Raw genomic sequence first — 12,827 nt, 5'->3', positions numbered from 1 at the left:
CTGTCACAGACCTCCAGTGCCACTCGGTTCTCAGTGCGGATCGCCAGATGGATGGTTCAGGAGCCCTGGCTGCGGCTCTCTGTGCTCCCAACAAGGCCCACAGCAGCCTGTGCTTTTCCTACTGGATTTGAGTTCAGATTTTTAGAAAAGAGCCTTTTCTTCACATGTGTGGCTTAAGATACTTTTATTCAGCATCAAGCTGTGCAGGTCAGAAACCCAGATAAACGGCATCTGAGTTTCCTGCCGAGCAACACGCACGGGCCGTGTAGTCTCCTGTCTGCTTCCCAGCGCCCGCTTCCTTGGTGGGCCAGGCAGCCCACCTCAGGCCACGGCGGCAGCTCAACACAGGCCTGGATGTCAGGATCACAGAGTGCTTAAGACTGGACTCACTTTTAGAGATGAATAGTGAAGTATTTACAAATGAGATTATATAACGTGTAGGATTTGCTTCAAAACAATCCAGTAGAGTAGGGAGGCAGTTGAGAGTAGGGAAGAAACAAGATCAGCCATGTTGGTCATCCTTGAATCCAGGTGATGGATACATGCAGGTTAATTGTGCTATTCTCTCTACTTTTGTTTGAAAATGTTCTTAATGAAAAGTTAAGAATAAACTCTGGCCTCTGGAGTCAGACCGCCTGCAGCTTACCAGTGGGACACCTTTGACAAAACCCTCTCTGTATTCACTCATTCATCTCTCAAATGGGGATGCTTATTAAACAACAATTACGTGACAGTAACTATGATGTATAACAGGTCACCCCCAAAACATAGTGGCTTAATACAGTGACAACACGGGTTTTGCCCATGATTCTGCAACTTGGCCAGGACTTGCTGTGGACAGCTCACCTCTGCTCTACATGTCACCCTTGGGGGGTGGCTCAAAGATAGGGTCTCAGGTCTGGCCTATTGGCTATTGCCGGCTAGACACACACCATCGGCCTCTCGAGTGGCCAGGGCATCCTCACACAGGGTGGCCAGGTTCCAGGGGGCCCTGCTGAGAGAGCTGAGTCCTCCTTATGATCCTGCCTTGGAAGTCACACAGCATCACTTATGCCACATTCTGTCGGCCAGAGCAGTCACAAGCCTTGCCCAGATTCAAGCAGAAGGAGCATCGATGGGGACTGTCTTGATGGGAGTGGAAGGTTCTGGAAAACATGTGGAATCAGAAATACTGCTCTCACCATTCTGAGAAAACACAATCCGCCTCCCCAGCTGACTCTAAGCAGGCAGAGCCCACCCACCGTCCTGTCTGCTGAGGGGTCACTGGCTTGCTTATGTCCCTGCCACCCACCCTGAAGCCCAGCTTTATCTCCGAGAGGCCAATGGCTTGAAAACTCCAGGGGCTTGTCCTAGCAGGCCATGAAATCATTTTAGATGGTCACAAACAGCAGTTTTTGTTTTCGTTTGTTTCATAAACTACAGAAAAATGGGCTCTATTAGCCTGCCTCACGGACTCACCAAGTCTCAGAAGCCACGGGCTGGCACTGGGCTGGGCAGTGAGGGCCGGGCTAGGCTGAAGCCTGCGTACCACCTGCCTTTGAGAATGTGCCTTTCCTGCAAACACCAAGTTCACAGCCCACCTGTGAATAAACTCTTCTCCCTGATGCTTTTCTTTGGTTTGTTTTTGTAAAAACGCAGAGTGTGGACTTGGATCCGGACCTTCTGGCTTCCAATGCCTGGCTGTGCAACCTTGGTCAGGTTACCTACCCTCTCTGTGCTCAGCTTCTTTACCTTTAAAACCAGGATACCATCTTAGGATCACTGGGAGAATTAATGAGATATCGCACACAAAGGGCTTGGCACAGAGCCGCATTCCAGGAGCTTGTGTGCGGGCCCAGTGCAGCAGACCAGCGTTGGAGCGGGGATTTCACTCTCTCCTTGGGGTTCTCAGCACGTCCAGACCCCGCTCTCCCTCCCTGGGGCATCCTCCCTGCCTGCTCCCGTCTCCTTACCTCCCCCCCACCACGCCCCTCCAGCCTCGCGGTTACGCGCTCTCGCCCCCACCCAACCCCTACCCCAGAGTTTCTGCACAGCTTTTATCGTAACTGGCAGTTCTACGTTTATGGGCTGCCGGGTGTTGGCGCCGCCTTCGCCTCTCCAGCGCCCACCCCTCCACGCCCCGCGAAGCGCCGGCACGTAGTGGGCGCCCCATAAATATGTGGGGGTGAACAAATGGACGGAAGTCGGCGCGGCTGCAGGATGAGTGCGCGCGGGGGCCGCAGCCACCGGGCCGGGGACGGGAGGCCGCGGCCCGCGCCGGGTGGGTCCGCAGCGGGGGCGAAGTCCGCGGGAGAGGCGGTCCGCAGGGCCCGGGGCCGACAGGGGGCGCGCGCGGGGCGGGGCGGGGCCGCACCTGTGCTGCGGGGCTCGGGGGGAGGATGGCGGGGGGGACCGGGGCCCCGGAGCAGCTGCGCGCCCCGCCCCGCGGGCTCCTCCCCGCCGCCGCGGCCCCCCGGCTGCTGCCCCGATGCGCTGCGCCGGGAGCCTGGGCCGAGTCGCCGCCGCAGCTGCAGGGGCGCCCGGGCCGGGTGACGCCGCCGCCGCCCGCGCCCCTCCCAGCCCCCGCCGGCCGCATGGAGCCCCCGGAGGGCGCCAGCCCGGGAGGTGAGTGCGGCCCCAGCCCCCGGGAGCCCCCGAGCCCGCCTTCCACGCAGCGAGCCGCAGCCCCCTCCTTCCGGGCCCACTCATCGGCCGCGCCCAGGGGCCGCGGAGACGCACCGGCAGCTCCGAGTCCCCGCTGCCCGGGCGGAGCGAGGAAGCCTGGCCCGCCGCGCTGGGGGGCCGGGCCAGGGGCACCTCCCGGGAACAGCCCCCGCGCGGGGCTGCGGGCGCTCGGAGCGCGTCCCCGCCCCCTCGTCCTCTGCGCTCCCGGCCGCCGGGCCGTGTCTGGCGCTATCCTGGGTGTGTGACCCAGAGTTTCATCCCGAACCCCCTTTCAGCCAAGCCGCGGAACCGAGGGTCAGGAGGTGGAGTGTGCCGGGGCCGAAATCTGGGGTGCGGGTCGGCGAGGCGCGGGGGCGACGCTGCCCGCCTGGCCGCGCATCTGCTTTGTTCGCCCCAGCCGCGACTCCGGGGTCCAGGGCGGGGAGGCCGCGGCGGGATCCTGCTGGGCACCGGGCTGACATAGGGTCGGGGTGGGGTGCCCCGGCTCGGCCTGGGGGGTTGCTGGCGCACACATCTGGGAGAGCAGGTGTGCACGGAGCGACCCCTCCTCGCAGGCCGATAGCTGCCCGCGTCTCTGACGATGAGGTCCCACCCTGGGTACCCACCCCCGGACCTTGGAATCTGGCCCCAGCAGGCCGGGGGTCAATGATGGGAGGAAAACTGTGGGAACCTCCCCCTCAGAGCCCTTTCCGAAAGGGTTTGGGGATGTCATTGGCCTAGGAACTTGGATGCAAACTGTGGGGGTCCTCCACTGCCCTGGCCAGGCCCCAGATGCATACTGGTTTCCTGGAGGTCCCATCCCAAGGAGCCACTCCCTGACACACAAGGACCCGCCGGAGGTCCCCCAGCGACACCAACAGCCTCCTGTGGAGCCCAAGGGCTGGCCCGGGAGGCGTCCAGCAGCAGTGGGCCCACCCGCCGCTGTGTCCGCAGTCTGAGTTAGGCAGGTGCCTTCCAGACGGCTGTCTGGAGACCCTTGCCACCCTCCCTGCAAGGGTCACCAGACACACCTAGGGGCTAGTGGGCGTGAGGTTTCTTTGTTATGTGTGGGAGGGATCCAGCTTTTTCTTGCCATGGACAGCCCCGGGCCCCCTGGGGGTTCCCAGTTGCAGCTTTGTGGGGACGTGAAGGGGAGGATTTGGAGAGCAGAGCTGGGCCATGTGGGCTAAGCAGCCGGGCCCCTCTGAGCCTGCGGGTTGTGGAGACAGCCCCCCTTCCCCTGCAGGGCTATGGGCCCCAGCCTTCTTGGAGGGAGGGCCCCTGGGAGAGGAGCTTAAGACCGTTCAGTTTCTGAATCTCACTGCCTGGGGGCCTCAGAGACCTAACGCACTGAGGGCACAGACGTGTATTTATCAGATGCCTTCTCTGTGTGGGCCCTGTGTAGGGCTGGGGACAGTCAGGCAGACGGGCTGGCCACACTCAGGGGCTCACCCTTGTTACTGTGTAGCCGTTTCCTGCCTGCACAGACGGCTGGTGGTCTCCACTCCGTGGGAGCTCAGGAGCTCACAGGTGGGTGGCTGTGACTGTCATTCTCTCAGTTCACTGACTTCTGAAAACTTTATTTTGGAGAGCGCGGAGCACGCACAGAGTAGAGAGAACAGTACGGTCCAGCCCCGCCTGCCACCTTCCGGCCTGCTCGACCAGACCACCAACCTCCCTTCAATCATAATTTGTAGCAAATCTAGACATATTTTTTCATCCGTAAGTACTTCTGAAGTTATCTCTAAAAGATAAGATTTTTACAGAGTATAATTAAAATACCATTTTTGCACCTAAACAAATTAACAGTAATTTCTTAACAGCCAAGTGTGCGCACACAGAGGGGAGAAGTGAGTGGGGTGTGGCACAGAGAGCACGTCTTGAAGGTTTCCAACTGGTGCGTTTGGAAAACCAGGCTCTAGCCCGCCCCCTCAAGTCTGAGGAACAGCCCTGCCCTCAGGAGGCGGAGCCCTCGCGGGACCCACTGGACATCCTCGAAATGCTGGGGGAGGGCAGTAAGTCCAGGGACAAAGGGCTGGGGAGATGGGGTGCAGGTGCCACCACCTCTGTGACCGTCTCCCCTCCCTGCAGTCGTTTTTTTAATGACGTTCGTTTGTGCACTGCATTAACTCATTCGTTCTTTCGTTCGTGGGTGTGTGCAGAGCACCTCCCTGATGCGCAGGGCCAGGCCCTGGGCACGCAGCAGGAAACTTGAGATTTGGGCCAAGTTCTCGGCATGAATGTGACGGAAAATAGGTCAACAGCATAGCACCAGGTAACCCTACCGTCTCCACTCAGATCAGCAGTCGGCCTGGGGCGCAGAACTGTGGCACCCACTACCGTCCCCCACAGGCGTGCTGCCCCTGGGCCTGCACAGCTCAAGGTGGCAGCAGCCCCTGCAGGGGCTGGGGCCTCATCCCCTTAAGGGACTGCACTGGGCTCACAGCCAGGGTGTCGCTGTCCCACACCCTGGCTTTCCTGGGCATCAGAAACGCCTGGAAACACCTGCCCTGGCCCAGTGACCCAGGGCTGCTGAGCCACCTAGCTTGCGGCTTGGCCCAGCTGCCAAGCACCCTCAGCCCCGTGGCTGCCTGTGTGTCACTCTGTTTGTACCCCAGGAAGAGCAGCAGGCTCACCGTGGAGAATTGGTCCCTTCTTCCTACAAGGGCTTGTAGACAGGGTATCACGCAGACCTGGGGATGCCGCTTGTTAACTGTGGGCTGTGGTCGTGGGCTCATTCTCTCAACAGACAGTTATGGTGCACCTACTGTGTGCTGGGACCAAGCCTGGGCCCTGGACTCACACTTCTCATACCCAATCGCAGCCTCTGAGCCCGGGGCCTGGCACAGGGTGAGCACACAGCAGCGTTAGCACCTGTCAACTCCAGCCAAAACCAGCCTTTGTTTCCATTGAGAATTTTTTTTAAATTGAGATATAATTCACATATCACAAAATTCACCCTTTTAAAGTGTACAATTAAGTATTTTTAGTATATTCACAAAGTTGTGCAGCCATCACCACTAGGTGATTTTAGAACATTTTCGTCACTCCAGAAGGAGACCTTGTGCCCAATCGCAGTCACTCCTCGTTCCACACATACCCCTGCCCCCGGAAACCGCCAGTCTACTTCCTATGTCTTTTCTAATCTACTTCTTTCTCTCTATGGATTTGCCTATTCTGGACATCTCATGTGGAATCATAAGGAATCCTGTGGCCTTTGGTGACTGGCGTCTTGCCCTTACCATGATGTTTTCAGGGTTCACGTGTCAGCGCTTTGTTTCCTTTCATGGCTGAGTAATATTCCACCATGTGGACGGAACACATTTTGTTTACTCGTTCATCCATCAGTGGACATTTGGGTTTGATTCCACTTTGACTGTTGTGAATAGTGCTGTGGTGAGCATATGTGTGTGTGCACATGTGTGCGTTTGGGGGCATGGGTGTGTGCTCCCGCCTCTCCTGGGTGTGTGTGTAGGAGCAGAATTGCTGGGTCATGTGGGGACTCCCCGTTTAATAGTCTGAGGAACTGCTAGACGGTTTTCCACGGTGGCTGCTCCACTTTACACGCCCGAATCAGCTGTGCCTCTTCCGGGCCCGGGGCCTCCTGTCCCTGGCATCTGCCCTGGCATTTTGACTCTTAGTCTCCTATTTTCATCACATGCTTCCAATCAAATGATCAGTGTCCTTGATGGCAAAAGTTGCATCTTATTCTCTTTCCTCCCCCCACAGCTGTGACACAGGCCAGGGCACAGGATTTGCAGAACAAAGACCAGACACTGCCAGAGGGAGGTGGGAAAGAATCAAACAGAAGACAGGCGGTGGTTTCAACAGTGCAGGGTACCATGTTCTGTTAACTAGGACACCATCAATCATAGATGCCTCGCTTGGACAGGATGTTGAAATCTGATAAAATGTGCTTCTCACAGTCAGCAGGACAGGACGCTGAGCCTGTGGGTCTGGAGTTTTGTCCTAGGGGCCCCTGGATCCCAGGACCTATAATGAGGCCTACTGGTGTTCCCAGCCCCCTCCCCAAGGCAAGATGGAGAAGGACTGTGCTGTTTGGCTGAGGTCCTGCTTGCCTCTGCCTGTCCCCCAGCTCAGTGCACATGGGAGGGGGGCAGCACCTGTGGACTTCATCCTTCCTTCCTGGACTGCATCCCATAAAAATGCAGGTTGATGCTGTCCCAGCTCAGAACCCGTGAGCGGCTTCTCCCAGCTCACTCAGAGTAGCAGCCACAGTCCTGACGACGTTTCTGTGATGGGCACCGCCCACCGCCGTTCCTCAGACGCACAGCCATGCTCCCCTCAGGACCTCTGCTGGTCCGTCTCACCCAGGTATCGCCCAACTCCTGCCCACCTTGAGACCCTTCCCCCACTGCCCCCAGCAAGGCCCACCCCCAAGGGCAGAGTCACCTATTTTGTTCATGCCGTGTCCCCAGCGCAGAGTGGGTACTCAGGAAGCCTATTGGATGACTGAATGAATGAACAAACGAACGAGTGAACGAGTGCCTTCTTTCCTGGCCAAGAGGCCCCACCCAGCGAGAGAGGGCAGCTGTAAGCAGAGACCCCACCTCTGTCCCCCTTCTTTCAGAAACCCACCTCCACCTGGCTCAGGGCCCAGGGACACAGAGCAGCCTCCCATGGGCACACGGTCAGGCGAGTCTCGCCTCGCTCCTGCCCTGTCCGGTCGCCAGCCCCATGCCATGACTCGGGAACAGAGGCCGGCAGGTGGCGGCTGAGACCCTGGAGGCCATGGTCCCCGGGCCGTGTGCCTGAGATGAGCTGCGTCTCTAAAGCACAAAACTCAGCACTTGTGATGTTGGTTGAAAAACAGAGAGTGCTGGGGCCATGCCTGTCACAGACCAATCTGAGAACACGTGAGCTGCTGTCACTGTTCTTGTTGTTAACCCAGAGCCACCTGCCCGTTTGGAGGCTCGAGACAGACAGCAGCACCTGCCCCAAACCGAGCCCCCAGCCCCGACAGCGACCCGCAGCCATGGGCCCCATGTGTGGAATTGTCTGTGTTGTGGGCGCAGCACAGGCCAGTGGGGCACGAGCACACTCCCATCACACTGACACCCTGGGGGAGGGACCCCGGGGCCACTGCACCAACACCCCTCGAGGAAACAAAGCAAATCTCCTGCAGACTGAAAGCCCCCAGGGGTCAGTCTTCGACCCTTGACCACAACTCTCAGCTGGACGGCCTGGGCTCGAGGCAGAGCTCAGCTCCCCGTTGCTCCGAGCAGGTCCCAGTCACATCTCTTGTGCCCTCTGGGTGGGAAGGTGTCCTTGCCAGCTGGGCATGTGGGACACTGGTGGGTGTAACTCTACCCTCTGAGGATGCTCAAAAGCCACGTTCCAAATGTTGCTGAGAGGTGGAAACCGATCCCTGGAGCCCCCGTCTGTCCTGGGTGGGCCCAGGCCCCATGTGATGACACAACAAGGGCAGAGCTCAGCAGTCTGCGGGTCAGCAGGGCCACCTTCCCTCAGCCACACGGCCTAGGGGCGACCTGGCCAGCTCTGCAGCTGCAAATCGATGGCATTATCTTCTCTCTCAGATGGGGACCCTCCAGACTCACGTGCCAGCCGGCGTCCAGGCTGCTGACCACACTGTCGGGGAGGACACAGGCAGCTGTTGGCACTAAGGGCCCCAGCCGGGCCCCCCTTGGCACAACGCTGAAGGCAGCTGCTCCTGTGGCTTCATCCACACCCCTCTCTCAGTGTTCACCCTGTGGGGTGGGCAGGGCCCTGCTGCAGGGAGCGTGGAGGGCCCTGTTCACTCCAGTCCTTACTGAGCACCTGCTCGGCCGGGGGCCCCTCAGCTGAGGGACGGTGGGGATCTGTGGGGAGGGGTCCCAGGAGAGGGCGGCAGTGGGGCCACAGTGGGGACGTGGGGGAGCCAAGGGGTCCAGTTGCCTCAGAGGACCCTTGAGCTCTCTGCGGGGGGCGATGGAGCCTGGCCATTGTGGAGGGGGAGATGCTGGTGGGCCCGAGGCATTCTGAGGAGGAGCTAGTAAGGTGTGGATGGGGGGATGTGAGCCGACAGGACAGGTGTCGCCCCAGCAACAGAAGGGCACAGTTGGCGCTTTTGTGGGGCCAAGGTCTCATCTCTGAGTGGCAGTCTCCTCCCCAAGGGGCCTCCTGCTCTCATCCAACGAAAAATTGTTAAATATTAAAAACAAGTAATTATATTTTAAAAAATAATAATTGCATAGAAAAAACCTGGAGGAACATTCCTCAATGGTGAAGCGTGGTTGGTGGTGAGGGGTCGGCTCCTTCCTCCTGTTCTGTAACTCTTCTACTATGAGAGTGTATTATTTTGAATTCAAAAACAACATAGATTTTTTTTTAAAAGGCAGTCCACAGAGGACAGATAGACGAGCAGGGGCTGTTCTGGGTTAACGGGAGCCAATGGAGAAGGAAATGCATGAGTGACCGCTGGACCCTCGGTTGGAACAGAGTAGAGACAAGTGACAGTGTCAGGACCCTGTGGGCCCTGAGCTGATGGGACCAGCAGGAAGTCCCACTGAGACCTGCATGGCCTGTGCTCCAGCACGCAGGGCAAGGTCATCCCCTTCCTTGTCCACAGCAGGAGGCCACCATGGAGAAGCCCCTGTCCTTGTCTGGGTCCTGGTCACTGCTCTGAGCCTCCAGTGAGGGCGCCAGGAGCCGCATTCTCTAGTCCTCCCTGCCTGCACCCTGTAGGGTGTGGGAACCCCACGTCTCTTCTTGGGGAGGAGCCCCGTGTCTCCTCCTGGGGGTGTAGGAGCCCCCACGTCTCTTCCTGGGGAGGAGCCCCGTGTCTCCTCCTGGGGGTGTAGGAGCCCCCACGTCTCTTCCTGGGGAGGAGCCCCGTGTCTCCTCCTGGGGTTGTGGGAGCTTCCACATCTCTTCCTGGGGAGGAGCCCCCATGTCTCCTCTCAGGTTAACAACTTCTGTCTTTTTGCAGAAATAGTTAAGGAGGTTGAGGTGCCACAGGCTGCCCTGGGCACCCCGGCCCACGGACCAGGGGACAGCGGGCACTCGCCTGTGGCTGAGGAGGAGGTGGGCATCCCGATACCGGCACCAGGGCTCCTGCAGGTCACAGAGAGGAGGCGTGAGTATGGCCGACCTGCCCAGCACTCTCCATGGGGACCCAAGAGCTCCCCTGGGAAATTCAGGGGGGCCCTGTCTACACACCCTTTTGGCTGTGGGGGTGGGGCCTTGGCTGCACCATCTGTGGAACAGGGGACCCCAGAAGGCATTTAGTCTTGAGTGTGGAGAGCAGACGGTGGGATCTGGGTCCGCCCCACCTATCCTGACCTGGCTGGGCTTTACCCAGAGTTCTGGTTCCTCACTGGGCCTCCTGGGGGGCTCTTGGTGGAGGGACTGTGCCAGTGACCAGCCCCCTCTGCCCCCAGAGCCCCTGAGCAGTGTCTCCTCTCTGGAGGTGCACTTTGACCTCCTGGACCTCACCGAGCTGACTGACATGTCCGACCAGGAGCTGGCCGAGGTCTTCGCTGACTCGGACGACGAGAACCTGACCAGCGAGTCACCGGCAGGTGGGGCTGGTGTTGGGGCTCAGCGGGCAGTGTGGGGAGGTCTGGGGCTGAAGACCCCCCCAGCCCTGGACATTGCTTTTTGCAAACCTCTTTTTTTGAAAATAATTTTCTCTCAAGTGTGTGTTTAAGTATTTATCACCACTGCACCATTTCATGCAACATTTTTGCATTTTACTTATCTATTTGCCCAATTTTAAGGAATTTTCCTCCTGTTAAAACTACGCCTCAATTCTAATTTTCAAACACCAACAAAGGTCAAGGCCACAGTCCCACCAAAGGTAGAATTTACTACATGTGAATTTAATCGCAAGTTAGGCCCAGCACAAAGAGGGTGGCATTTGCCTGGCCCCTCCTCAGCTCAGCCCTGACTTGGTTTCCCTTTCAGTTCTCAGGGAAGCGTTGCCCTTAGCCCAAGACCCTGAAGGCCTCAGAGACAGCAAGGAAGCCAGTGGGGGCCCAGTGGCCTTCCTCCCTCCCTGCTCACACCTCACGCAGGCAGGAGGTGGAGGGGTGGGTCGGGGGCTCAGACCCCAACCCTGCAGAGCCTGCTCCCTGGGAGGGCGGGGGGGTGGTCGGCTGCTCCGGGCCAGGCCACACCCGGACCCACACATCTGCATTGCTGGTGGCCCAGCACCTGGGTGTTTTATAAGCATCCAGAGGACCCCAGTATGCAGCCGAACCCCACGATGGAGGCACATACAGGGGACCCCAGTCTCACTGACCCCTACCCTCGTGTTCCCGCCAGGTCTGCACCCGCTGCCCCGGGCCGGCTGTCTGCGCTCCCCCTCCTGGACGCGCACCAGGGCCGAGCAGAACCGCGAGAAGCAGCCCGTCAGTGACGCCGAGCGGCAGCCGGGAATTGTGGACACGTGTCTCACCGTGGAGAGGCCCAAGGAGGACTAGGGGGCTGGCCCCAGGGCCGCGTGGGAAGACCTGGACAGTCGTGGCCCCATGGACACTCTGCCCGCCCCACGTGGCTCCGGGCCGGGGTCTCGGGGCACCCCAGCACAAGCACAGTCCAGTGGCCTTACGTCCAGCTCCTTCCTGGTCCCTGGATCAGGGACCACAACAGCCGGGGATGAGATGGGAGTGGCCTGGGCCTTCTGGAAACTTCTTTCTGCAGGACTGGTGCTCTCGTCTGTCACAAGATTCCTGAGTGGGTTCTGGGTGTGGGGGGACCTGAGCCAGCAAGAGCTGCTCTGCAAAGCCCCTGGGGGTTTTGGGGTTCTAGTCTGTGAATGGCCACACCGAGCTCCAGCCCATGGGATGCTCTGCTGTCCAGCCAAGTATGTGGGTGGGCGGGTCCTTAAAATTGCCACCTTGATTTCAATCATGTCCCCTTCCTGCAGCCCAGGGAGCAATGTCGGCACCAGGGTCCCCTCCCCAGGCCCTAAAACCCTGCCTCTCCTGGTCTCTGCGACAGCAGGGCCCACTCCCCTAGCTCAGAACACCAAATATGGCACCACTGCCTCCGACTGCTGGGCAGGGGTTCACCTTAGCCTGTGACATTCCCACAATCCAGCACGCACCCCCGTGGGTCTGAGTCCCCAGCCAGCCTCCTGGCCTGGGGTGGAGCAGCCCGAGGTGGGCGGGGATGTGAGGGGACCTGTGCACAGCCCCCGGCCCCCAATTCAGGGGCACCAGGCTCGGCTATTCCCAATGCTGCTGCCTACGTGCTAAGGGATAGAATAGGCTTCTGGTCTGCCAGCGAGTCCAAGAATGGTTTTAAAATACACATGTAAGCTTGCTCTCTGTCCCCACGCCAACCTGCCCTGACCCATCCCCCACTGGAACGTTTCTGGGGAAGGAAGCCGGGCTCTTCTGTGGATGCGCTGGGCATGTGCTGGACCCACTGCGTGCAGCTACAGGCAAGTCCCTGCCAGGAAAACAGGCCTCAGAAACGCAGGAGTTTGCCTTCCGCGCGGGGCCTGGGGGACACCGCCCACGCCCTCCACGCACGATGAGCAGCACCATGCAGATGCTGACCAGACGCGACCGAGAATTCCTCTTAAAACCGCTCCCACCCCACCAACCGGGTCTTCCTGCCCAATTTCCATCCTTCTTGCTGCAGCTTCCGCAGAGCTCGTTGACAAAAAGTGGGATTAAAACATCACCCACCCCAAGGCCTCACCAGGTCTCTTCCTTTCAGCTGACCCCAGCGCTCAGGGGCGGGGCTGACGCTCGAGGAGCAATGCTCATGCTCCAGGTCTTTCTCCAGCTGCAGCCACTAGGGGCTCAGCCTTGCTGCCTCCGGGCTGCTTATCTGGGTCACACTTCAGGGACAAGTGCCCTGGTCGTCTGGTCATTAGGTGAAGATCCTGCCCCCACACAAGCCCAAGCTGGAAGCGGAACAAGGTTCCCTGGTGAGTCTCCCAGTGAGGACAACAGGCTTCTCACAGGGAGGCAGCCAGCAAGCAGGGCCCCTCTGCGAGCAGAAGGCCAAGGCCAAGGCCCAACCCCAACCATTTTAACCACCTGTGAGACGGGCCCAGAGAACAGACGCTGGGCACCATGCAGGTGGGTCCCCAGCCTCCCTGACAGAAGATTCTCAGCCAGGTCTCCTCCATCTGTGGGCCCAGGAACTGACCTGAAGCTGGGGAATGGGTGCCCAGGTGGCTCTGGATGCCACAGCGCCTCCCTAGG

At 59.4% G+C, this 12,827-nt stretch overlaps 1 protein-coding gene across 4 annotated transcripts; it reads left to right on the top strand.

Moving 5' to 3' along the window:
- The first annotated feature begins 2,110 nt into the window (after positions 1–2,110).
- DBNDD1 (dysbindin domain containing 1) lies at positions 2,111–12,307 on the top strand. 4 transcript variants are annotated; one of them, XM_070263296.1, is made up of 5 exons: positions 2,472–2,604; positions 4,234–4,365; positions 9,593–9,739; positions 10,044–10,184; positions 10,930–12,307. In XM_070263296.1, the coding sequence occupies exons 4-5, from the start codon at positions 10,112–10,114 to the stop codon at positions 11,085–11,087; spliced, it is 231 nt and encodes a 76-aa protein (XP_070119397.1). In that variant the 5' UTR covers positions 2,472–2,604; positions 4,234–4,365; positions 9,593–9,739; positions 10,044–10,111; the 3' UTR covers positions 11,088–12,307. The 4 variants fall into 4 exon arrangements, with proteins under 4 accessions (XP_070119395.1, XP_023493355.2, XP_070119397.1 ...); XM_070263295.1 differs by lacking the exons at positions 2,472–2,604; positions 4,234–4,365 and adding exons at positions 6,812–6,978; positions 7,083–7,197 and having other exon boundaries at positions 8,202–9,739; XM_070263294.1 differs by lacking the exons at positions 2,472–2,604; positions 4,234–4,365 and adding an exon at positions 2,111–2,260.
- Positions 12,308–12,827: the final 520 nt, after the last annotated feature.

This window comes from Equus caballus, chromosome 3 (assembly GCF_041296265.1).
Source record: "Equus caballus isolate H_3958 breed thoroughbred chromosome 3, TB-T2T, whole genome shotgun sequence".
NCBI lineage: Eukaryota > Metazoa > Chordata > Mammalia > Perissodactyla > Equidae > Equus > Equus caballus.
The sequence above is the reverse complement of the archived record's forward strand: the minus strand, read 5'-3'. Positions and strand labels throughout refer to the sequence as shown.

Bases quoted from the DNA above. Each gene is read 5' to 3' on its own strand.
- DBNDD1 (XM_023637587.2), top strand. From the start codon at position 2,379: ATGGCGGGGGGGACCGGGGCCCCGGAGCAGCTGCGCGCCCCGCCCCGC. The intron at 2,605-9,592 runs GTGAGTGCGGCC...GTCTTTTTGCAG, and splicing joins GGAGGGCGCCAGCCCGGGAG to AAATAGTTAAGGAGGTTGAG. The intron at 10,185-10,929 runs GTGGGGCTGGTG...TGTTCCCGCCAG, and splicing joins GACCAGCGAGTCACCGGCAG to GTCTGCACCCGCTGCCCCGG.